The following is a 25,571-nucleotide window of genomic DNA, read 5'->3' as shown; positions in this document are numbered from 1 at the left end:
ATAAGACCTCATCAAATAAAATAAAATGGGTCAATAACCTCAGAAATTTGATTTTTTGGTAGTTCTTTACCAGTGAAAGGGAACGAGGTGGACCATCCAAATTTATAGTAGCACATGTTGAAGTCCTGTAATATGATAACAAATGCTTATATTAAACAATTTCTAAAATTGAGTGGATGAGCCAAGGTACCCTCTCCCAAATTTTTAAAGGGTGTAACAATGTACCCATGTCTTATAATAGGAAATTAAGCCCCTATACATGATTATATAACTATATAAGGTAATAGGACCTCATTAAAAGGGATGAATTGAGCCTAAAGTCAAACAAATGGTACAACATATTGCTTATGTTTATATTTTGGCAATTTTTTATCCACGAAAGGGAACTAGGTGGACCACCCAAATTTATCAGGATACATGTTGATGCCATGTACTATGATACCGAATGCTTAAATTGGAAAATTTCCAAATTTTAAGGGTAGGCCAAGGTACCCCTCCCAAAAAATTTAAAGGGGTGCATCATTGTACCCATGACTTATGATAGGAAATTGACTCCCTATACATGACCATATAACCATATAAGATAATAGAATCTCATCAAAGGGGATAAATTGGTCCAAAAACAAACATGTGGTTGTACTAAAATTTGGCAATTTTGTACTCCTAAAGGGAACGAGGTGGACCACCCAAATTTATAGTGATACATACTAGGGCTCTATACTATTATACTAAATGTTTAAATTGGTAAATTTCTAAAATTGAAGGGGTGGGCCAAGATATCCCTCCCAAAATTTTCAAGGGATGCATTAATATACCCATGTCTTATGATAGGGAATGGACCAATATACATAACCATATAACCATATAAGGTAATAGGACCTCACCAAAGGGGATAAATTGGGATAAAAAACCAAACACGTGGTTGTACTAAAATTTGGCAATTTTGTACCCATGAAAGGGAACGAGGTGGACCACCCAAATTTATAGTGGTACATACTATGGTCCAAGTTAAAATACCAAATTTTTAGATTTGGCAATTTCCAAAATTTAAGGATGGTGGTCCTATATTCCCTATGCTAAAATTTAGAGGGGGTGGTCCTAAGTACCCCTAGGTCATTGACCCCGGGCCAAGGTCATTGACCTTTGACCTATGACGTCATAAAAAAATTTGCTGACTCAACTAGATATATTGAGGCTCCTACTATTTGCATTAAGAAGCACAAGCTATGCACTAACGACTGACACTAATGTTATCGTTAGTGCGTCAAGTGGGGGCCAAGTTCACACACCTACCTTAAGTGTTTATGTTTAGCGTTTAATTAAGAATAACATTCCTGGAACAATTAGGTTGAGATAATTATTATAGCGCTAATAGTAGCGCTTGATATTTTGAAAAGTTAAAGATGCAATAACCTTAGGCTTTTGTGTCACTTTTTTGGGACAATTATTGTAAAAGTTAATAAATATTAACTTAGCTCTACCCGAGTTATTGACTAATAACTCACAAATATAATAACACTATCCTTAGAGCTTAGTATTCTGAAGTGCACTGACAATGGAGTTTGCTGCACATTTGTAACACATTAAGAATATAAGTATGTGATAGCTGAACAAGTCAAAAAGCCCGAGTAACTCACTAATGACTAATAAACAATGATAGTACTAACGTTAGTGCTTGCTGTTTCTCGAAGCACTCAATATGCAATAAAGGGTCTTTCCTGGTAAGATAGTAAAATCGGTCCTTGATCCAAAGTGGATCGCTATTGGCCCAAAAGCTTACCCTTACCTAAAACTACCCCCAAAAATTTTGACCCCCCTCCCCTTTCCGGATTATCGTATCATACATACTCAAAATTAAATATTTTTTAATTTTGGTGGGAGTGGTCAACCAATATTTCACAAAGTTTCACAAATTGTAGATACTATGTAGATCCAAATGTGCAATTTTTTCCGAAACTATCGGTGCGTATTTTCTTTCTTTATTATTATTATTATTATTATTATTATTATTATTATTATTATTATTTTTGCGTATTGAAAATTTCAAAAAAAAAAAAAAAAAAAAAGATGTAGAAAACATTTTGGGGAAGACACGTTCCTGATTTTTTGGTTAAAAATTTGTTATACCCTTGGGTACTACATATATTTTTTTCAGGGCCTGAAAGTGGTGGCAACATTGTCAAAAATAAATAAAACTGAAACCGAACGTGTTTTTCGCACAGTTATTACACCGTTTTAGGGTACTCAAGGTGAGGGCCCCCTTCAAACAATTCTTTGCTAAAGTTACAATTTTCCTTTCTCTTGTGTCCCTTCCGCTTCTGTCGTTTTTCGGCTGATTCGATTGTGCCCATTTCGAAACAGAAACCCCAAATATATCTCCGCAACAGTGCTTCCACTTCAACCGATTCTTGCACAACGAAGCTACACAGCTCGTAATTGAGCGCTGCCGGTAGAGAGCGCCACTGTGTGCGGCCACTGAAGCAAGCACTGATAGATACGAAAAACCGACGCAATGTAAGTGCAACTTTGCAAGAGTCGAACGAAATTGAAGCACTATTGCGGAGATATATTTGGTTTTTCTATTCGGAAATGGACACAATCGAAGCATCCAGAAAACGACAGAAGCAGAAGGGACGCAAGAGAAAAGAAAATTGTCAACTTTGGCAAAGAATTGAATAAGCCCTAACTGTGAGGGTCCTTAAACGATGAGCATTTACCATTGACTAAAAAGGAACTAACCATTGACGTTTGCCCCATATTTGTCGGATATTTATTGTAATATTCGGTAAATTTACGTTTGCAGCCGCGTGAGTTATTCATTAATAACTCCTAAACTATGATAGCACTAACGTTAGTACTTGGTGTTTCTGGAAGCACTAACGATGCACTAACGTTTGACGTTTATCCCACTAACATTTGAAATGTGGGCGGGATAGCCCCGTGAGTTACTCATTAAAAACTCCTAAACTATGATAGCACTAACGTTAGTAGTTGGTCTTTCTGGAAGGACTAACGAAGCACTAACGTTTGACGTTTATCCCACTTTTGTGTGTCAATTTTTTAAAATTTCGATAAATTTAAATTTTGAGCTACGGAAGTTATTCATTAATAACTCCTAAGCTATGATAGCACAAACGTTAGTATTTGGTGTTTCTGGAAGCACTAACGATGCACTTACCGCTGGTCTTTATCTCATTTCTGTCTGACAATTAGTGTAAAATTGTGTTAAAATTGAAAAATCTAAAGTTAGCCCCGCCCGAGTTATTTGCCAATAACTCCTAAATTATGATAGCACTAACGTCAATGTTTAGTGCACTAATGTGCACTAACGAAGCACTAACCATGTGGAAAGTTTGAGTAGCATTTGAAATGTGGGCGGAGTAGCCGCGTGAGTTATTCATTAATATCTCCTAAACTATGATAGCACTAACGTTAGTTCTTGGTATTTCTGGAAGCACTAACGATGCACTAACGTTTGACGTTTATCCCACTAGCATTTGAAATGCGGGCGGGGTTAGCCGCGTGAGTTATTCATTAATAACTCCCAAACTATGATAGCACTAATGTTAGTTCTTGGTGTTTGTGGAAGCACTTCCGATGCACTAACGTTTGACGCTTATCCCACTAGCATTTGAAATGTGGGCGGGGCTAGCCCCGTGAGTTATTCATTAATAACTCATAAACTATGATAGCACTAACGTTAGCAGTTGTTTTTTCTGGAAGCACTAACGATGCATTAGCGTTTGACGTTTATCCCACTTTTGTGTGTCAATTTTTTAAAATTTCGATAAATTTAAATTTTGAGCTACGGAAGTTATTCATTAATAACTCCTAAGCTATGATAGCACTAACGTTAGTATTTGGTGTTTCTGGAAACACTAATGATGCACTAACCGCTGGTCTTTATCTCAATTCTGCCTCACAATTAGTGTAAAATTGTGTAAAAATTGAAAAATCTAAAGTTAGCCCCGCCCGAGTTATTCGCCAATAACTCCTTAATTATGATAGCACTAACGTCAATGGTTAGTACACTAGTGTGCACCAACGAAGCATTAACCATGTGGAGAGTTTGAGTAGCATTTGAAATGCGGGCGGGGCTAGCCGCGTGAGTTGTTCATTATTAACTCCTAAACTATGATAGCACTAACGTTAGTAGTTGGTTTTTCTGGAAGCACTAACGATGCACTAACGTTTGACGTATATCCCAGTAGCATTTGAAATGTGGGCGGGGCTAACCGCGTGAGTTATTCATTAATAACTCCTAAACTATGATAGCACTAACGTTAGTTCTTGGTGTTTCTGGAAGCATTAACGATGCACTAACGTTTGACGTTTATCCCACTAGCATTTGAAATGTGCACTAATGATGCACTAACCGCTGGTCTTTATCTCATTTCTGCCTCACAATTAGTGTAAAATTGTGTAAAAATTGAAAAATCTAAAGTTAGCCCCGCCCGAGTTATTCGCCAATAACTCCTTAATTATGATAGCACTAACGTCAATGGTTAGTACACTAGTGTGCACCAACGAAGCATTAACCATGTGGAAAGTTTGAGTAGCATTTGAAATGCGGGCGGGGCTAGCCGCGTGAGTTATTCATTAATAACTCCTAAACTATGATAGCACTAACGTTAGTAGTTGTTTTTTCTGAAAGCACTAACGATGCACTAACGTTTGACGTTTATCCCACTTTTGTGTGTCAATTCTTTAAAATTTCGATAAATTTAAATTTTGAGCTACGGAAGTTATTCATTAATAACTCATAAACTATGATAACACTACCGTTTGTTCTTAGTGTTTTCTGGAGTACTAACAATGCACTAACCGCTGGTGTTTATCCCTTTTCTGTCTGACAATTAGTGTAAAATTGTGTTAAAATTGAAAAATCTAAAGTTAACCCCGCCCGAGTTATTCGCCAATAACTCCTTAATTATGATAGCACTAACGTCAATGTTTAGTGCACTAATGTGCACTAACGAAGCACTAACCATGTGGAAAGTTTCAGTAGCATTTCAAATGTGGGCGGGGTACCGCGTGATTTATTCATTAATAGCTCCTAAACTATGATAGCACTAACGTTAGTTCTTGGTGTTTCTGGAAGCACTAACGATCCACTAACGTTTGACGTTTATCAGACAAGCATTTGAAATATGGGCGGGGCTAGCCCCGTGAGTTATTCATTAATAACTCCTAAACTATGATAGCACTAACGTTAGTAGTTGGTGTTTCTGGAAGCACTAACGATGCACTAACGTTTGACGTTTATCCCACTTTTGTGTGTCAATTTTTTAAAAATTCGATAAACTTAAATTTTGCCCAGCGGAAGTTATTCACTAATAACTCCTAAACTATGATAGCACTAACGTTAGATCTTGGTGTTTCTGGAAGCACTAACGATGCACTACCGTTTGACGTTTGTCCCACTAGCATTTGAAGTGTGGGCGGGGCTAGCCCCGTGAGTTATACGTTAATAAGTCCTAAACTGTGATAGCACTAACGTTAGTAGTTTGTGTTTGTGGAAGCACAAACGATGCACTAACGTATGACGTTTATCCCACTTTTATGTCATTTTTTAAAAAATCGATAAATTTAAATTTTGCCCTGCGGAAGTTATTACCTAATAACTCATAAACTATGATAACAGTAGCGTTTGTTCTTAGTGTCTTCTGGAGCACTAACAATGCACTAACCGCTGGTGTTTATCTCTTTTCTGTCTGACAATTAGTGTAAAATTGTGTTAAAATTAAAAAGTCTAAAGTTAGCCCCGCATGAGTTATTCGCCAATAACTCCTTAATTATGATAGCACTAACGTCAATGTTTAGTGTACTAATGTGCACTAACAAAGCACTAACCATGAGGAAAGTTTGAGTAGATTTTGACGTTTATCCCACTAACATTTGACGTTTATCCCACTAGCGTTTGAAATGTGGACGGGGCTAGCCCCGTGAGTTATTCACTAATAACTTCTAAACTATGATAGCACTAACGTTAGTACTTGATGTTTCTGGAAGCACTAACGATGCACTAACCGCTGTTTATCTTATTTCTGTCTCACAATTAGTGTAAAATTGTGTTAAAATTGAAAAGTCTAGTTAGCCCCGCCCGAGTTATTTGCCAATAACTCCTTAATTATGAAAGCACTAACGTCAATATTTTCTGCACTAATGTGCACTAACGAAGCACTAACCATGTGCAAAGTTTGAGTAGCATTTTAATGTGGGCGGGACTAGCCGCGTGAGTTATTCATTATTAACTCCTAAACTATGATAGCACTAACGTTAGTTCTTGGTGTTTCTGGAAGCACTTAAGATGCACTAACGTTTGACGCTTATCCCACTAGCATTTGAAATGTGGGCGGGGTAAGCGCCGTGAGTTATTCATTAATAACTCCTAAACTATGATAGCACTAACGTTAGTAGTTGGTCTTTCTGGAAGGATTAACGATGCACTAACGTTTGACGTTTATCCCACTTTTGTGTGTCAATTTTTTAGAAATTTGATAAATTTAAATTTTACCCTACGGAAGTTATTCATTAATAACTCCTAAGCTATTATAGTACTAACGTTAGTAGTTGTTTTTTCTGGAAGCACTAACGATGCACTAACCGCTGGTCTTTATCTGTTTTCTGTCTGACGATTAGTGCAAATTTGTGTAAAAATTGAAAAATCTAAAGGTAGCCCCGCCCGAGTTATTCGCCAATAAGTCCTTAATTATGATAGCACTAACGTCAATGTTTAGTGCACTAACGAAGCACTAACCATGTGGAAAGTTTGAGTAGCATTTGAAATGTTGGCGGGGCTAGCCGCGTGAGTTATTCATTATTAACTCCTAATCTATGATAGCACTAACGTTAGTTCTTGGTTTTTCTGGAATCACTAACGATGCACTAACGTTTGACGTATATGCCAGTAGCATTTGAAATGTGGACGGGGCTAACCGCGTGAGTTATTTATTAATAACTCCTAAACCATGATAGCACTAACGTTAGTTCTTGGTGTTTCTGGAAGCACTAACGATGCACTAACGTTTGACGTTTATCCCACTAGCATTTGAAATGTGGGCGGGGTAGCCCCGTGAGTTATTCATTAATAACTCCTAAACTATGATAGCACTAACGTTAGTAGTTGTTTTTTCTGGAAGCACTAACGATGCACTAACGTTTGACGTTCATCCCACTTTTGTGTGTCAATTTTTTAAAATTTCGATAAATTTAAATTTTGCCCTGCGGAAGTTATTCATTAATAACTCATAAACTATGATAACACTACCGTTTGTTCTTAGTGTTTTCTGGAATACTAACAATGCACTAACCGCTGGTGTTTATCTCTTTTCTGTCTGACAATTAGTGTAAAATTGTGTTAAAATTGAAAAATCTAAAGTTAACCCCGCCCGAGTTATTCGCCAATAACTCCTTAATTATGATAGCACTAACGTCAATGTTTACTGCACTAATGTGCACTAACGAAGCACTAACCATGTGGAAAGTTTGAGTAGCATTTGAAATGTGGGCGGGTCTTGCCGCGTGAGTTATTCATTAATAACTCCTAAACTATGATAGCACTAACGTTAGTTCTTGATGTTTCTGGAAGCACTAACGATCCACTAACGTTTGACGTTTATCTGACAAGCATTTGAAATATGGGCGTGCTAGCCCCGTGAGTTATTCATTAATAACTCCTAAACTATGATAGCACTAACGTTAGTAGTTGGTGTTTCTGGAAGCACTAACGATGCACTAACGTTTGACGTTTATCCCACTTTTGTGTGTCAATTTTTTAAAAATTCGATAAACTTAAATTTTGCCCAGCGGAAGTTATTCACTAATAACTCCTAAACTATGATAGCACTAACGTTAGTTCTTGATGTTTCTGGAAGCACTAACGATCCACTAACGTTTGACGTTTATCTGACAAGCATTTGAAATATGGGCGTGCTAGCCCCGTGAGTTATTCATTAATAACTCCTAAACTATGATAGCACTAACGTTAGTAGTTGGTGTTTCTGGAAGCACTAACGATGCACTAACGTTTGACGTTTATCCCACTTTTGTGTGTCAATTTTTTAAAAATTCGATAAACTTAAATTTTGCCCAGCGGAAGTTAGTCATTAATAACTCCTAAGCTATGATAGCACTAACGTTAGTATTTGGTGTTTCTGGAAGCACTAATGATGCACTAACCGCTGGTCTTTATCTCATTTCTGCCTCACAATTAGTGTAAAATTGTGTAAAAATTGAAAAATCTAAAGTTAGCCCCGCCCGAGTTATTCGCCAATAACTCCTTAATTATGATAGCACTAACGTCAATGGTTAGTACACTAGTGTGCACCAACGAAGCACTAACCATGTGGAAAGTTTGAGTAGCATTTGAAATGCGGGCGGGGCTAGCCGCGTGAGTTATTCATTATTAACTCCTAAACTATGATAGCACTAACGTTAGTTCTTGGTGTTTCTGGAAGCACTAACGATGCACTAACGTTTGACGTTTATCCCACTAGCATTTGAAGTGCGGGCGGGGTTAGCCGCGTGAGTTATTCATTAATAACTCCCAAACTATGATAGCACTAACGTTAGTTCTTGGTGTTTGTGGAAGCACTTCCGATGCACTAACGTTTGACGCTTATCCCACTAGCATTTGGAATGTGGGCGGGGCTAGCCCCGTGAGTTATTCATTAATAACTCCTAAACTATGATAGCACTAACGTTAGTAGTTGGTGTTTCTGGAAGCACTAACGATGCACTAACGTTTGACGTTTATCCCACTTTTGTGTGTCAATTTTTTAAAATTTCGATAAATTAAAATTTTGAGCTACGGAAGTTATTCATTAATAACTCCTAAGCTATGATAGCACTAACGTTGGTACTTGGTGTTTCTGGAAGCACTAACTATGCACTAACCGCTGGTCTTTATCTGTTTTCTGTCTGACAATTAGTGCAAATTTGTGTAAAAATTGAAAAATCTAAAGGTAGCCCCGCCCGAGTTATTCGCCAATAACTCCTTCATTATGATAGCACTAACGTCAATGTTTAGTGCACTAATGTGCACTAACGAAGCACTAACCATGTGGAAAGTTTGTGTAGCATTTGAAATGTGGGCGGGGCTTGCCGCGTGAGTTATTCATTAATAACTCCTAAACTATGATAGCACTAACGTTAGTTCTTGGTGTTTCTGGAAGCACTAACGATGCACTAACGTTTGACGTATATCCCACTAGCATTTGAAATGTGGGCGGGGCTAGCCCCGTGAGTTATTCATTAATAACTCCTAAACTATGATAGCACTAACGTTAGTAGTTGGTGTTTCTGGAAGCACTAACGATGCACTAACGTTTGACGTTTATCCCACTTTTGTGTGTCAATTTTTTAAGATTTCGATAAATTTAAATTTTGCCCTGCGGAAGTTATTCGCTAATAACTCATAAACTATGATAACACTAGCGTTTGTTCTTAGTGTCTTCTGGAAGCCCTAAAGATGCACTAACCGCTGGTGTTTATCTCATTTCTGTCTGACAATTAGTGTAAAATTTTGTAAAAATTGAAAAATCTAAAGTTAGCCCCGCCCGAGTTATTCGCTAATAACTCCTAAATTATGATAGCACTAACGTCAATGTTTAGTCCATTAATGTGCACTAACGAAGCACTAACCATGTGGAAAGTTTGAGTAGCATTTGAAATGTGGGCGGGGCTAACTTTAGACACGTTTCTTTTTCTTGTTTTCTAGGTAATAGTTTAATTGCAGGAGGCATTCTTATCTTTTAACAATCATCTTTTTCTAAGTGCAAATAATGTGTGTGGGAAATTGTCAAGTAAGAATTTCGGGAATCTGTTGTTGTTCTTGCCTATTGACAGGGAAAGAGAGAGAGAGAGAAACAATCCTTAGCTAAACTCTAAGAAATATTTCCTCCCAAACTCCCAATGTGATCCCTTTAGTTTGTTTAGATGAATATATACGATTCCTTTTATGCAGGGGCGTCCACAGGGATTAGAGTGTTCGAGGAACAAGATAATTGAAACTTTTAAACTGTTTAGCAATTAACATTTCGCCAGCGGAAATAATTTAAAGAAGAATAACGAACTTGTCTTAGTCAAGACTGTACTTACTTAGAAAAGTAATTATTGGAAGTCAGAACCATAATATAAATTAAGTGTTGTTTTGGGGGTGTGGACGTGTAAGGATTGAAATGAAATGAAATCTTTGAGTTTTACGTTCCACGTTTATGCCGGTGAGGCTAAAGGAAACAGTGATTATGAATAATGAATGAAATGGTGAAATGAAGAAAGTGGGAGGAAACGGAAGAACCCCGAGGAAACCCACGCACACGGTGTTTGTCCGCCACAAAGTTCACTTGGCGTGGGGTTGGGATCGAATCCGGGACCCCAAGCACCAGAGGCAGATCAGTTTGGCTGTGGAATCTGAACCACATGGGCTCCGCCGATACTTGAACCCGGGTCTCCCAAGCCAAAGGCGCGTACGCTAACAGCTTAGGCACGAGGGAGCTCTTTGACGTTGCTAAAATTGACCCCTCTGGTCAAGGGCGCAGGTTTTTCAAGATCTTTGGGGGTGCTTTCACAGTTCATGACTGTGGGATCTCGGAGTATGGCATACCAACTCAGATTTAGCGGGGGCTCCAGGGGTCCTCCGCGGAAAGTTTTGAAAATTGACCCTCCTGAAAATTCAGATTTTAAGTATTTTTGAATGACTTTTTTTTCTTGTTTGTTTTCTTTTTTTTACACAATGAAAAAATATGTATTCCTGAATAACGGTTGCGGATCCAGGGAGGTTCTAAGGTTCCAATCCCCCATCAAGTTCTCGCGCCATCATTTGTGATATTAAAAGTGTGAAATTTTTTAGCTGAAAATAGTACGGAGAAATGCTTGTTCAATTTGATACTTTAAAAAAATGTCCTCAGCGCCACAATTTCAGAACTTTACGTGCTTTCGCCCTTGGCAAAGTCTGCTGAAATATTATCCTCCTTCACTCGATCTACTATCATTTAAGAAATGTGAAATATTATAATTTGACCCCTTTTTACTTCCTTTCTTTTTCTTTTCTTGTTTCTTCTTTTCTCTTTTTTGTGTGGGTGCTGAGCAATAGCGTACGCAGGAATATATTTCGGGGAGTCCAAACTCAATATGAAGGTATTTTATATTAAAATTCCTAAAATTGCCCTTAAAATTAGGCGAAATTTACACAAAAGTCGAAATTTCGGGGGGGGGGGGGGGTCCGGACCCCCAGGACCCACACCCTGTGTACGTCCTTGGTGCTGATCTCCCCCACAAATTCTGGAAGTGTTTAAGCACTGGCACCTTCTAAGTCGTCGTAGTTTTGCATACATTTTTCACACGAAGTTTGAAGTACTGACATGCGTCCACACGTGGGTTCCGATCCTAGGGGGAAGGGCCGACGGAGCCAGGGCTCTCCCTGAAGTTTGACTGAACCTACGTATTTGTGCTGAAATCTTCATTGATGACTTGTTAAGATAGATATAGCTGGCAAATCTGAATGGGCCCCTCCAAACGTTATACAGAAATCGGTGCCACTGGCGTCCAGTGTGGGCGTCAGACATTTTCATATGGCCGCAAGCCCGGAAAATCCAGTTTTCGCAACCGGGAAGATGACATTTATCAAACCAAACAGAAAAATTCAATATCTATTGCTACTAGCCGACTTTTGAGGCGTCAGTAGAAAAGATCTACGGCTTTATCGATCAAAGCCTTTGTGATGACCGGATATATGTATCACAAAATCGTGCAAATAAGTAATTTAAACGTTGTTTCAAGATATTGTTTTGCCACAAATGAAAGAAAAAGAACAGTTTCACAAGAACCTTCTGGTGGTTAGGTCTTTAACCAGAGACAGTCGCGATTTTCCTTGGTTTTGCTGGCGTTGCTTTTAGCGCCAGCACTGTAACCACCTGCTCTTTGATAAACTCAAGTGTTTGTCGTTGGGTATTTATCTCTTAAAAGACAAACAGCCAGTGGCGCCGGGTCTTAAAAGCACAAGACGGGACATGTTTGATGGGGTTCGTGTGAGTTCTTGGTTGCTGTTCATTTGTTCTCCCTTTAAGCAAATTTTTAAGATTTCTTACAAACTGATATGATAAAAGAGGCCACGGTGGCTTAGTGGTAGAGCAATCATTTCTGCTGCGAGGGGTCTGTGCTTCGATGTCAGACCATGTGAGCTGTAGGTGCACATCCTACCAGTGGCGACTCCAGAAGGGCCAAGGCGGCGAGACTACGTCTGCTTTCGACTTTCCCCAGACGTGTTGTGTTGTAATGTAGGTGAATTAATAATATAAAACTATTCTTTACCGTTTAAAAAAGGCGCTGCGGATTTTTTCTGCCCCTTCCCAAGAAATTAAAGTTTACGTCTTCACTGTTTCCTTCCGCATTCCCATTTCACCAATTATTTTATAATCATTCATTTTCATCAATTATCCATCTCCTTTAGCCTAAAGATCATAATAGTGGCGAGAAAACTAAAAAAAAAAAAAAATCGTTTCATTTTCATTTTGCATTCAATAATAGTATTGCACACTGTCCCTTCCGAAATACACAATTACTTTATAGGTGAAGTGTTTCGCGTAGGCGTGTTCGGAATTGCGATTTCAACCAAATCCGAAATTCGGGATGTCAACAATTTCGATTTTTGGGGGGGGGGATTGCGTACTTTCGAGATCCTGGAATTCCGAAATTTCGGATTATGTTCCAAGATTCCGGAATTCCGATCTTCCGAAATTACCGATGAACTTTTAAGATTCTGGAATTCCGATCTTCCGAAATTTCCGATCAACTTTTGAGATTCTGGAACTCCGATCTTCCGAAATTTCCGATGAAGTTTTGAGATGTTCCAGATTCTGGTCTCCCGAAATTTTGTATCGTGTTCCGAGATCCCGGAATTCCAGTCTTTCGAAATTTCGGATCGTGTTCCGAGATTCAGGAATTCTTAGTTTTCGGAATTCCGAGATTTCCAAATTTCGGGGTGAACGTCCAGAATTCCGAAATATCGACATCCCCAAATTCCGGAATTTCGAAATTTCGGAATTCCCGAATGACAAAATTTTTAATTCCGATTTCGGTAGTATTCCGGAATTCCAGAATCCGTAACACCCCTAGTTTCAGGTGGTAAGGGCGAACTGAATATCAAATCAAACTCGCTCGTTGCTATGTGAATAGCGTACGCGCCCGTGGGGAAAGAGACCCATGTTAGATTCCCGGTTGGAGTTCATGTGGTTTGTTTGATTGGTTGATTAAATTCAGCATTCCTTTCAGATCCCACCGGGAATTGAACTCGGATTTCCCGCGCCAAAGACTCGTACGATCACCGAATAACCAAGAGGAAGCTCTCTCTCACGTGGTTCGGATCCCACCCTAAGCTCTGTAAGTTCACGTCTCATATAACCTCGCTGCTGAGAGCGACGCTAAACTCAAGTCAAATCCAAAAATCAACATCGGGTCATTTTCTTTGCATTCGAGCGACGACAGTAGATAATATTATAAATTTAAGAATTTCTAATATTTCCCATGGGAGGTTTTCGAATTTTCTTCCTATCCCTAAAAATAAGAGCAGTTTACTGAAGGGCGAAACTGAAATAAATTGCAATTTCTGAAAAAAGGGTTCTATTGATATTGTTTTATATTTCATACATCAATATTTTATTAACCTCTTTGTACCGTGGTATGAGCTATTTCTCTAGAAAAAGTCCAGAAAAGGAAGTTTACTCTTGGGTGAGATTTTTCTAGATGATTTGCTCAGACACGAATCTGTCAATTTTATTCATACTTCATAAATATATTTTCTATCAATAGCCTGGTAATATGGCATAATTCACTTGTCCTGAAAAAAAAATCACAATGGATAGATTACTCCAGGGGGTGAATTTGCATTCAGACCATTTTTTTCAGAAGTGATAGGCGACTTTGGTCGTATTTCATAAACCTAAATGTTTCATTTATAACCCTACAATACAGGATAAGTAATTCCTAATGAGAACATGCCCAAGGGATAGTTGAACCATGGGTTGCCTTCTTTCGGATGATTTTCTCAAAAAAAAAAAAAAAAAAAAAAAAAGCGACTGACCATATTTCATAAATAAATATTTTATTGAAATGAAATCTTTTAAGTTTTACGTCCCACGATTATGTCGGCTAGGCTAAAGGAGACGGTGATAATGAGAAATGAATGAAATAGTGGAATGAAGAAAGTGGGAGGAAACGGGATAACCCCCACGAACACGGTGTTTGTCCACTACAAAGTCCACACAGCGCGAGCTGGGATCGAACCAGGGACCCCAATCATCGGAGGTGAACGCACTACCACTGAGCCACCGCGCCCCCAAAATATTTTATTGTAACCCTATAATGTTGCGTAATTTACTTCTAATGAAAATATCTGTAAGGGATAGTTTACTCAATTGGCGTCAGATACCCGCTTCACTTGGTTAAAAGAAGAAAGAAAATAGTAATATGTTCCGTTATTCAGACACTTTTTACTAATTGAAGGGCTCTCTGATATTAGTCATTTTCAATCATTTTTATATATCTTCCTCTTCCCCCTCCCGCAAGTTGCGGGGTTGAATTTAAACGACATCGGAAGTGTTACTTTCCGTCTCAGCGACCCCGAAAACTACGGATTCAACACAAATATCCGTAATTTTCGATCATATATATATATATATATATATATATATATATATATATATATATATATATATATATATATATATATATAAAAGCTATAAGTCACAAACATAGTCACTCACTTTAGAAGATTTTCGCAAGTTATGATACATGAGATTTTGTTGATATTTTACAAACAATTACATATCATTAATAGCCCTGATGTATAGCACAAATTATTTCTCATGAGAAAATGAAACTCACAAACTGAGAAACTCACAAGAAGAAAAATGAAGTGAAATCTTTGAGTTTTACGTCCCACGGTTATGCCGGTTAGGCTAAAGGAGACGGTGATTATGAGAGATGAGTGAAATGGTGGAATGAAGAAAGTGGGAGGAAACGGGAGTACCCCGAGGAAACCCACGCACACGTTGTTTGTCCACCACAAGGTTCACTTGGCGGGGTCTGGGATCAAACCCGGGACCCCAAGCACAAGAGGTGAACGCTCTAGCACTGAGCCACCGCGGCCCCTTCACAAGAAGAAAAAGCCATACGTACAATGTAAAAAAAAAAAAAATGGATTTAGGGTCTATCCAAATCCGATTGAATAATTTTTCTTTCTATCTTTTTCTTTCCTTTTCGTATTTTCATATTATATAATATTATACTGTTATTTTATAATTTAGTTACGCTCTCTCTAAATTTGCATATATACAGGGTGAACCTGTAAGATATGCACAAACTCCGGGAGGTGATTCGTGACATAAAAAGAAGACAAAAAGTCCTCTTGCATGTATCTGAAATCCGCGTCGTGTACGAGTGACAGGGGTGCCAACTTGGAATCGAAACTCTAATGCTGAAAATACATCGTTTCGATTCTAAGTTGGCACCTCTGTCACTCGTACACAACGCGGATTTCGACTACATGCAAGAGTACTTTTTGTCTTCTTTTTACGTCACGAATCACCTCCCGGAGTTTGTGCATATCTTTCAGATTCACCATGTATATAATTCACCATGTATATACTTCTGTACATCTGGAATTTACGACGTACTTTTGTAATTTGTGCTATGTTTATTTTCTTTCAATAAACTTTCAAATAAAATTTTTCATCCTTACCATGAATGTTCAGTGACTCCTGTTTTGTTTTCTAGGCGCATGTTTCCATGTTTGAAGCTGAGAGTAACGGGACTTGATCCCGGTAAGAAGTATTATATACTTTTGGACATGGCTTTGGCCACCAATTCGCGCTACAGGTTCATCGGTAGTGAATGGTGTGTTGGAGGCAAGGCAGATCTTCAAGTGCCACCGAGATCATTTGTCCACCCGGACTCCCCAGCGTCTGGAGACTACTGGATGCAGCATTCTGTAACATTCCAGAAGGTCAAATTGACTAACAACACACTGGACCAAGGATCAAATGTAAGTTTGATGTTTTTTAAATTTAAATATTCATTGTTGTGTTTTTTCTGTACATAGTGATTGATATACAAATATAAGATATGTTACATGCGTACAATTAGATATTATTATTATTATTATTATTATTATTATTATTATTAGTAGTAGTAGTAGTAGTAGTCCAGGGCCGGATCTAGGGGGGTCAATTCGGGGCATTTGCCCCGGGGCGCAGCTGATTGAGAGTATGTAGGTGGCGCCATTTCGATACAAAATTGGGAGGAAAGGAAGTAGATATACGTCTTTGCCCCGGGCGCAATATTTCGTAGATCCGGCCCTAGTAGTAGTAGTAGTAGTAGTAGTAGTAGTAGTAGTAGTATACCACACAGAGCTGGAAAAGTGCTTGCTCGAATGATTGTTATTACAGTTTCAAAGATTGCATCGTGTCAATAAATAGCTCACTACTAGATTACCTAATTTCTGTTTTTCATGGCATGAAAGTGTCATTTCGAAATTAGTACCAACATAATAATGCTATGACTGCTGAGCATACATTAAAATCTTCAATGGGTACTTGAGCCCAGAAGCTCCCATGTAGTTGGCGCTTATAGTTCAGGACAGTAGTAGCTCTTGAAAGAAGCCACATCGGTAAAATAAATAAGTAAAATTACTTGAAATTATAGCTGCAGACTAAGGAAAAAGAATTAAAACGTACAGGTTGTAGTGATTTAGTTTGTACCAAAAATGTTAAGTTTTAGTAATAGGTAGCAAAAATGTTTAAGTTTTAGTAATAGGACCTTCCTCAAGAGCAGCCATTGTTTCAGGGATAAGAATATACCATTGACTTCCACAAATTTAACATGTATTGCTCATAGAAATACGGAAGTCTGAATCGTTGAGCGTGAAAGCACGAAGTGTGGGATATAGTAGCTTTATTTGCTTAAGGTATACGAATCTATCATTCACTTACACAAGCATAGCACTTCCTTCCAAGGGAAGTTAAAAAAAAAATGTTCCATTATTTTGATTTCCTTTGTTGAAACTAATGTACGGTGTTTTTGTTTTCCATAGGTTATTCTGACGTCAATGCACAAATACATTCCTCGTGTTCATATTGTGGAAGCAGGAGCTCAATCTAACTTTCAGTGTGTCGGAAGCTTTTCCTTTCCGGAGACAGAATTTATTGCTGTTACAGCTTACCAGGTAAGTTCATGAGCATCCTTTGCACTAATAAAAGGTAATTACTTCATTTGTGTAGGGTTGCTCACGAGCAGTGCTGTAGTCTTTAAAATTTCCGTATAAGATATATCACTGTTTTGTGAACATCTATAATTGGTATATTTTATATTAATAAGAAACACATACCGTAAGACAGGGTTACTTTGCACAAGATTCAGGGAATTTTAAAGAAAATCACATGTAACTTACAAACGAGATCATTTACATTGTATTTTAAACATATAATAACTAGATAATAAGGAAAACATTCGTGTAAGTTCATTAGTGAACATTCAGTATGACAGTAGTTATTGAAATATAAATTTCTGTGCAAAGTTACCCCATAGGTGGGGATACTTTGCAAAAGGGGGTAAAAGTGGATCTGAAAAGGTAGGGGGACGCTTGACGTCACACCGTCCCCCTGCCTATCTTTCCCCATTGTATTTTTTTAGAAAGTGGGGGGACGCCACATATTTTTTCTGGAAGTGGGGGGACACACGTATCCCTGTGTACCCCCTGACTTTTACCCTTGCCTTGCACAACATACAAAAAAGTATGTTCAATATATGAACACAATGTTTTTGTGCAATGTTTTCCCTTCAGTATTTATACATTTCACTTCCTACACAAAATTGGATGCAGTCTACAAATATTGATATTAGAATGATGGTACCGGTATCAGTACTTAGTATGAATTATCGATATTTGTAAAGAAAATTATGTATTTTCTGGTAGCGGCACAGAAACCACATTCTCATAGTTTAGCATACGTTCCACAGAAATGCCAACTGAGGAACAAAAAAAAAAAAAAAAAAAAAAAAACCGTGAAATGATTTGCCTTGGTTATTCCTTATGTCCAAGAATATCATCCCAAAAGTAATCGGTGGAATATTTACTGGGTTTGGAGCTTTGGGGCTGAAGCCCACCCAAATTGCATGATTTCTTTTTCTTTCTTTTTAAATTTAGTGTTAGTCATTCCTATGCGTATAAGCTTCAAGCCCCCCGAAAAGTCTAGTAATTTAAAAGTCTAGTAATAAATAAATAAATAAAATAAGCTTTTCTAAGTGAAGCCCCTATAAAATTATTTTCTAGATCCGCCACTGTTCGTAATTTATTTTCCAACAAGAAATCCATTCTGGCGTCTACTTAAATAGAAACTTTGCCTAAAATTAGAAGGGAGAAGGTACCAGCAGTAGTAATTTCCTATTTAAGGAGGTATTTTGGACCGGAGCAAAGTTATATGTGTGTGTGTGTGTCTTTAAAATGTTTCACACTTTAATTTCAACTATTGCTTCAAAGTACCATGATACACAATAGTATTCTACGAAACTGACTTAACTTTGACGTAAATTCTTGTATGTGATATCTTTCAAATTTTTTTTCGAGCTTTACAATGACTGCTTTCCATACCTTTACAACAACAAACCCTCCGGGTAATTAAAACTGATGTTAACCGCCAATATTATAGCCAAAATACAATTAGATGTTGAAACTTTCTCTTTACATGTCATGGTTTTACAGTTAGAGGACTGTAAAACTCTCTTCATATTTTGCGCAAAGTTACCCCTGAAGTGCAAAATAACCCCGTCTTACGGTATATGATATCGAAAAACTATTTTTTAAAAAATAACAGTGTAAAACGCATATATTGATAATTCCATTAAAATACAGAGGTTGTGATGCTATTTTATAGTCTAAAAGTATTTTATACTATTTTCTCAATAACAATACTACTAAGATAAATAACTCCTTTAATAACATAATCGGTGAAGATACACAGAAGGAATCAACCTACTGAGACAAGGAACAGAAAAATTCGCGCCCAATGTACCAGAAGCAATTAAGAGCCTGACTTACTAAAAATAATACAAAATTTACCATTTATGTTTTGCTTGTTTTTATAAGTGAAAGGAGATAATGACATGCAACTTACCACAATCATAGATAATGTGGTCCTACAATAGAAAACATGAACCTGAAGAATTGTCAGTGTTGCCAGAGTAACATTTCCTGCAAAATCTAAGCTAAGGCAGTGACTAGAGGAACGAACTCAACTGTATTTGATTACGTATCATGTTGTTTTGAAATCCTGTAAACTACTTTTTAAATGACATTATTATTTAATTTTAATAACTGTATGATAAAATTATTTTGTTTATTACAAACTATTATTTAAAAAAGTAGTTCATAGGATACCAAAACAACGTGATAACGTAATCAAATGAAGTTGAGTTCGTTCCTCTAATCGCTGCCTTAACTTAGATTTTTGGGGGAATTGTTATTCTGACAACACTGTAATTTCTATGGAAGGAAACACTGGTAATTCTTCATATTTTCTGTTGTAGAATAGCACTATCTATGATTGTGGTAAGTTGCATTTCATTATCTCCTTTCACTTATGAAAAACAAGCAAATGAAAAATGGTAAGTTTTGTTTTATTTTTAGTATATTAGGTTCTTAAGGAAGTTGCGCTGAGAAGTAGGATGGAAATACAAATATCACAGTCAAGCAAACTTTGGTAATGATACTCATTTATCAAAACAGGAATTGAAGAGAAACAGAACTGACGTAATCTTTCAATTTTCTTTCTTTTCCTTCCTCTCTTTTCCTTATGATTCTCCCTCGTGGCTATATGGTCAGTATATGTATTTGCGGAAACGAGACATCTGAGTTCGATTCCCTGCGGGAACTCATGTGGTTTCTGATTCTACACTCAGCTGTAGTTGCACGTCTTATGTAGCTTTGATGCCTCAAAGAGACACTTTTAGTTCTAATCCGATCTACCTGAATCTCTTTTATGGTCTCATAGTAGTGAGAAAAAACGGATTTCCTTGCATAATCGTTCATACATGTAGGTCTAGTTGAAGAGCAACTAAGAATAGGATACAAGTTTAAATCTTTCGGTTCAACGTCCCACGCATATGCTCTTGAGGCTAAGGGAGACGGATGATTAAGGTAAGTGATTTTGAGAGAAAACGGGAGTACACAGAGAAAAATCCGTTCTCCGAACAGCGGTATATTGTACAAATATACGTTATCCTCTTCCCTACTATAGAAATCAGTACGGGGCATACGTTATCCGTATGCTACATAGGCACTGCCCTTAGATGTTACATCATGCCTTTGCAGGATGTCTGACATCTAACAATTTTCCGTATATCACATGCATATACTTATGTTACCTTCGTCAGCTATATGTTATATACGTCCATTTGTATGTGAGATCCTGACCGCCTACATTGTTTCATACGGAAAGTACGTATAGATGGAACACTTTATACAGAAAGTATTATAGAACATGCGTTTTCAGTTATACGTCTGCTATACGTTAAGTCCAAAAACTACAGGAATTACGCATGTAACCTATCTTTTTAAGTACGCCACTTACATTTTTTTTCTCAGTGTACCCCGAGAATACCCACGGACACGATGTTGTCCACCAGAAACTTACTTTCCGGGGTTCGAACCAAGGATCCCACATACCAGAGGTAAGCGTTCTGCCACTGAATCACCGTGCCAAGAATAGAACTGAAAAGAAAGTGATATAGTCAATGAATTATATATTCAATGAATTAGAAAGAAAACCAATTTTCTTGATTAGCCGTCGTATTTTATACTTGAAAAGTTGTTTATTATTATTATTATTATTATTATTATTATTATTATTATTATTATTATTATTAATGTATTGTAATTGTAAATAATGCACACAAAATATAAAATTTATTTTTCAAAATTTCTTTCAACAGAACGACAAGGTAACTAAACTCAAGATAGACAACAATCCTTTTGCCAAAGGGTTTCGAGCCAACGGACTCTCAATCTCCAAAAGAAAGCGCTATCTCATGAAGAAATTAGCATCTATTGAGGATGATAAAGGTAATTGTAATTCATTTATAATTTTATTACTGCGTTTTATGTAGTATGCAAGGAAACTTTATTTTGTTAGGGATAAATAAAATGAAATAATATTTTTATATACTATATAGAAACATGCTTTCCTTACAATAATTGACAAATCAAATATAACAAATTATACTAAACAGAATAAAATCCTAACAAAATGGTACAAAGTAGCCTAATTGTTTTCAAGAAAATTACTTTTTTTTTAAAAAAAAATCCATTTATTCATGAGTGGATAGAAAAGCGTGAGAAGAGCTCTTGTATTCTTGTATTGTAAATTGATTAAATTTTATGATAGCGCTTCCCATATTTTTTTAAAAAAAAATCACACTTAAATAGATTTTAAAAGAATGGTTTTCTTGAAAACAGTTTTGTATTTTGCTTTCTAGTACGACTTATATTAACAGACGAAAATCATATTCACGAAGAAATTTAAATGTCGACTAAAAGCAGGGAATTCGTGTTATTACTCAGTTCAAAATCTCTTGTCGTCGAGGAATCTGAAGCTTAAAATATATAAGACGATAATCATGCCTATTGTTCTGTATGGTTGCGAAACATGATCGCTTACTCTGAGGGAAAACATTGACTGAAAGTATTTGAGAACAAGATCCTGAGACGAATATTGAGGGACCCAAGAGGAACGGGAATGGGAAATGGCGGAAACTTCATAACGAGGAACTACATAATTTATACGGATTACCAAACATTGTTAGGGTCGTCAAGTCTAGGAGGCTTAGGTGGGCGGGTCATGTAGCTAGGATGGAAGAAAATAGAAACGCTTTCAATGTCGACTGGAAGACCAATCGGGAAACGACCATTAGGAAGACCTAGGCGCAGATGGGAGGATAATATTAAGATGGATCTTGCAGAGATAGGAATACAAAGTAGATACTGGATCCAGTTGGTTCAGTGGAGAGCTTTTGTGAACGCGGCATTGAATCTTCGGGTTCCGTAGGCAATAGAGTTAGTTAGTTTTTAGTACGACTTACTACTTGTCTTATTCTATTTGTTATTTTCTTTATAAAGAGGAAAACTTGTGTTTTATAATTAATTATTTTATTTTCTACTTTTTAATTATAATTATATAAATTTTCTATCGTTCTAACATGCTTCCCGAAACTCGGTATCTTTCGAAACTACAGTCTACTTGAAGAAGAGTTCCAAAATTACACAAGAATGGATTTTTTTGTGTGTGTGTGGGTGTGTGTGTGTGTGTGTGTAAGTAAAATGCAGAAATGATACTAAGACTAGAAAAACATTAAGTTCTCTAAGTAGCAGTACCGTGCCGGGGGTGGCAACGGCTCGGGCGGCGAAGTAAGGGGGCGCAAAATTCGGGAGGAAAGAAGAAAATATATATGTAGTAAAGTGGAAGGTAAAAACTAATAAAAAGTGCTCAAAATCAAGGAAAAGCAGAGTTTATTTTTGAAAAATTTCTTACGCTTCCCGCCAACTATGGTGGCGCTTGGCGACTGGTCTGTCGACCTCACTCATATGAACGGGGGCGCAGTCGTATACTCTCGCCCAGGACGCTGATATTCCACGGTACGACACTGCTAACTCATTCGCTTTAACTTATTATAATGAATGGAAAAACATTGCCTTTTCTAGTCTTTCATTTCTTCTTTTTAGCCTCGAAAGAATCTCCTTTCTTGTACATTTTATAGCGGTATTAATTATATATCTTTTACGGTTATTTTTTAATTCCTGTCATAAAACATTTTGAAATTCATTGAGTTCTTAAAGTATATTGTAATCTGAAACGTATTTCACGAAGATTCCCTGGATGTTATACTGTACATGCCAACTCCAGAGTATTTCAGGTTGCATAACGCAATAAGATACTGGTATACTAATTAAGCAAATTCAATATAGAAATGCATAAAAGTAACAATGGAGTATTGTATTACCATCTGATTTATATCGCTGTGTATGTATGATCTCGTGAAAGGAGTTAAGGTTTCAAAATTTGAGGATATAGTAGAACTATGGTAAGTTAAAGAAAAACGTGAAATAAATGACAGAAATTCATAATAAAACTCATTGAATAATGTTCTACAAATAGACCAAATACAAAATTGTGAACTTTTTTTTAACTGCAAAGCACGAAGCTTTCTTCTTTTTCGGGGTCTTATGATAATGCGATGTTACATTATATATATATATATATATATATATATATATATATATATATATATATATATATATATATATATATATATATATATATATATATATAAGCAAGAGCTCCCCCCCCAGAGAAAATTGTACTTCGGAATATCGAGAACCCATTAGAATTTTTAGAATAGTTACAGCAAAATTTGAAACAATATTTGAAATGTCGCTTTTTCTTGCCCCCCCCCCCCTTTGGAAACCACAACATGGGCGCCCTTGTACTGTATAGATCAGAAAACATGGACATTACGCAAAAATGATGAAAAACGACTCGAATCTTTCGAAATGTAGGTGTAGAGAAAAATGGAGAGAATTAGCTCTTTCGAGCGAAAAAACTAATGAGAGGGTGTTAGAAATAGTTGGGGGGAAACAATTTTAAATATTATTAAGAAGAGGAAGAGAAATTTGGTTGGGACAGTGGCTAAGAAGGAATGAGGGACAAGCTAGATGGTATATTGGCAGGAAAGAGAGGGAGGGGCAAAGGGGACTACAATTAATAGACGATATCAAAACAGAAAAATCGTACGTGAAGGCGAAGAGGTTAGCGGAAAAGCGTAGAACATGGAAGCTTCTCAGTTGCAGCAAGCAACCTGACATTAATGGCAGAATACCTATGATGATGATGATGATGCAGTTGTGCTGTGCTTCTACGAGTTTTTCTTCACTATCTGTAGAACGTAGTAGCGTAGCTTATCAGACAAACTAGAGAGGTTCAGAACAAATGTCTGACAACTATTTTGGCTACCGGAAAAGTTTTTCAAAAAGTTTCGAGTAGCATTTTTAATCAATAAGAAAACAAAAACTTTGCTGATTAAAGTGAAGGAAATACTTTACACGAAAATGTACAGAATGGACTTACACCTAAAACAGCTTGGCTCTTGTTCCCTACTCAACATTGATTTCAACTGTCAACTAGTGTTAAATTATAATTTACATTAGAACATGTATCTTAACATATATGTATTGTATATAAATGGTTTACAAATATTTCTTACTGTGTATAGTAAGTTAACCTTAAAATAGCGATTTTAATTAATTTAGCCCATCTTTCTTCTTTCAGATAACGTCAGAAAGAGGATTTGTTCCGGTGCTAGTTCAGACAGTGGGTATTCTGCATCTCCTCGAAGTGTTACTCCTGACGGTGCACAAAGCTTCACGACTGTAAACAGTGTTTCCGTCACTCCTAACAGCAGTATTGAAAATGGCAGTATTCTTAATTTGTCGTTGACATCAGAGAAGAAAAGCACAGCATCTGACCCTCTAGATGGACATGAAATCAGGAACAAACCACAACTTTCTGTGGATAGCAATGAAATGTCTAATCGCATTCATTTTGAAAGAATACCTTCACAAACTGGCGACAGTTTTCAACCAGCATTGTTTACACCGAACAGCAGCTCAGCATGTTCAAGATACCCATCCATTCCAAGACCTGAACCTTTGTATATTCCAGCTACATATCCATATCCTCCTCATCTTCCAAATCTTTCACCGGATGTTTCAAATCTTTCACCTCCGTACTACATGCATCCCTATTATCTCCCTCACTTACCACTACACCCTCATGGATACATCAACCTTTTCAACACCTTGAGGTATCCTCCTTATTTCCCACCGATTACGCCAGCAGCCAGAAACATGGGAGACGAATCTCCAAATGCTTCATCGACGAATCAACATTACCTGGATTTGAGTATGCAACCAAAAGATTATTCGTTGTCCAAGTTATCATAGAGACAGTCAACTCAAAGTATTCTTCTTTACGTTCCAAAGATATTTTTCCTTCAATATCGGAAATTTTATTAAGCACAAATATTGTTACTCGTTGATCTCATGGTATTTTTTTTAAAAAAACTTTGTATGTGGAGATATGTTATTTTTGTAAAGTTCTGAATATTAGTCTTGTAATAATAAATTTTTAATTTATATATTAAGAAAGAATGTCATTATAATAACCTTATTCATTACATTTATTGGGCGATTTACTTTCGAAATGGAACTTCTAAAAGTACGGAGATGAAAAGTCGACAGAATTTCCCATTAATTTGCTTAGAAAGATTGGTTAATTATGACTAGGTATCCAGGAGACACAGAAAAGATTCGGCTCCATCATTATAGTGACCGTCACGGCCCGTGAAGCATGGATCATAGAACTGTTTTCCCCCACGTGTGATACATCAGAAGAATTTGGTATAGTTCGCGGAGCTGATTTCCGAACACAATTTAAAAAAAGATGTAATAGCAGAAGTGCACCAAT

General features: G+C 37.0%; 1 protein-coding gene across 1 annotated transcript in view; it reads left to right on the top strand.

Moving 5' to 3' along the window:
- LOC145694505 (uncharacterized) overlaps window positions 1–25,225 on the top strand; it is a 60,584-nt gene extending 35,359 nt beyond the window's left edge. The window contains exons 3-6 of the mRNA XM_081770814.1: window positions 15,775–16,042; window positions 17,090–17,221; window positions 20,986–21,115; window positions 24,375–25,225. Of these exons, the coding sequence (XP_081626940.1) occupies window positions 15,775–16,042; window positions 17,090–17,221; window positions 20,986–21,115; window positions 24,375–25,048 (1,204 nt within the window). The 3' untranslated portion in view covers window positions 25,049–25,225. The remainder of the gene's footprint in view (window positions 1–15,774; window positions 16,043–17,089; window positions 17,222–20,985; window positions 21,116–24,374) is intronic.
- The last annotated feature ends 346 nt before the right edge of the window (window positions 25,226–25,571 follow it).

Source organism: Thermobia domestica, chromosome 9 (genome assembly GCF_964235325.1).
Source record: "Thermobia domestica chromosome 9, izTheDome1.hap1.1, whole genome shotgun sequence".
In the NCBI taxonomy this organism is placed as follows: domain Eukaryota; kingdom Metazoa; phylum Arthropoda; class Insecta; order Zygentoma; family Lepismatidae; genus Thermobia; species Thermobia domestica.
This window is presented reverse-complemented; position numbering and strand designations above follow the sequence as displayed.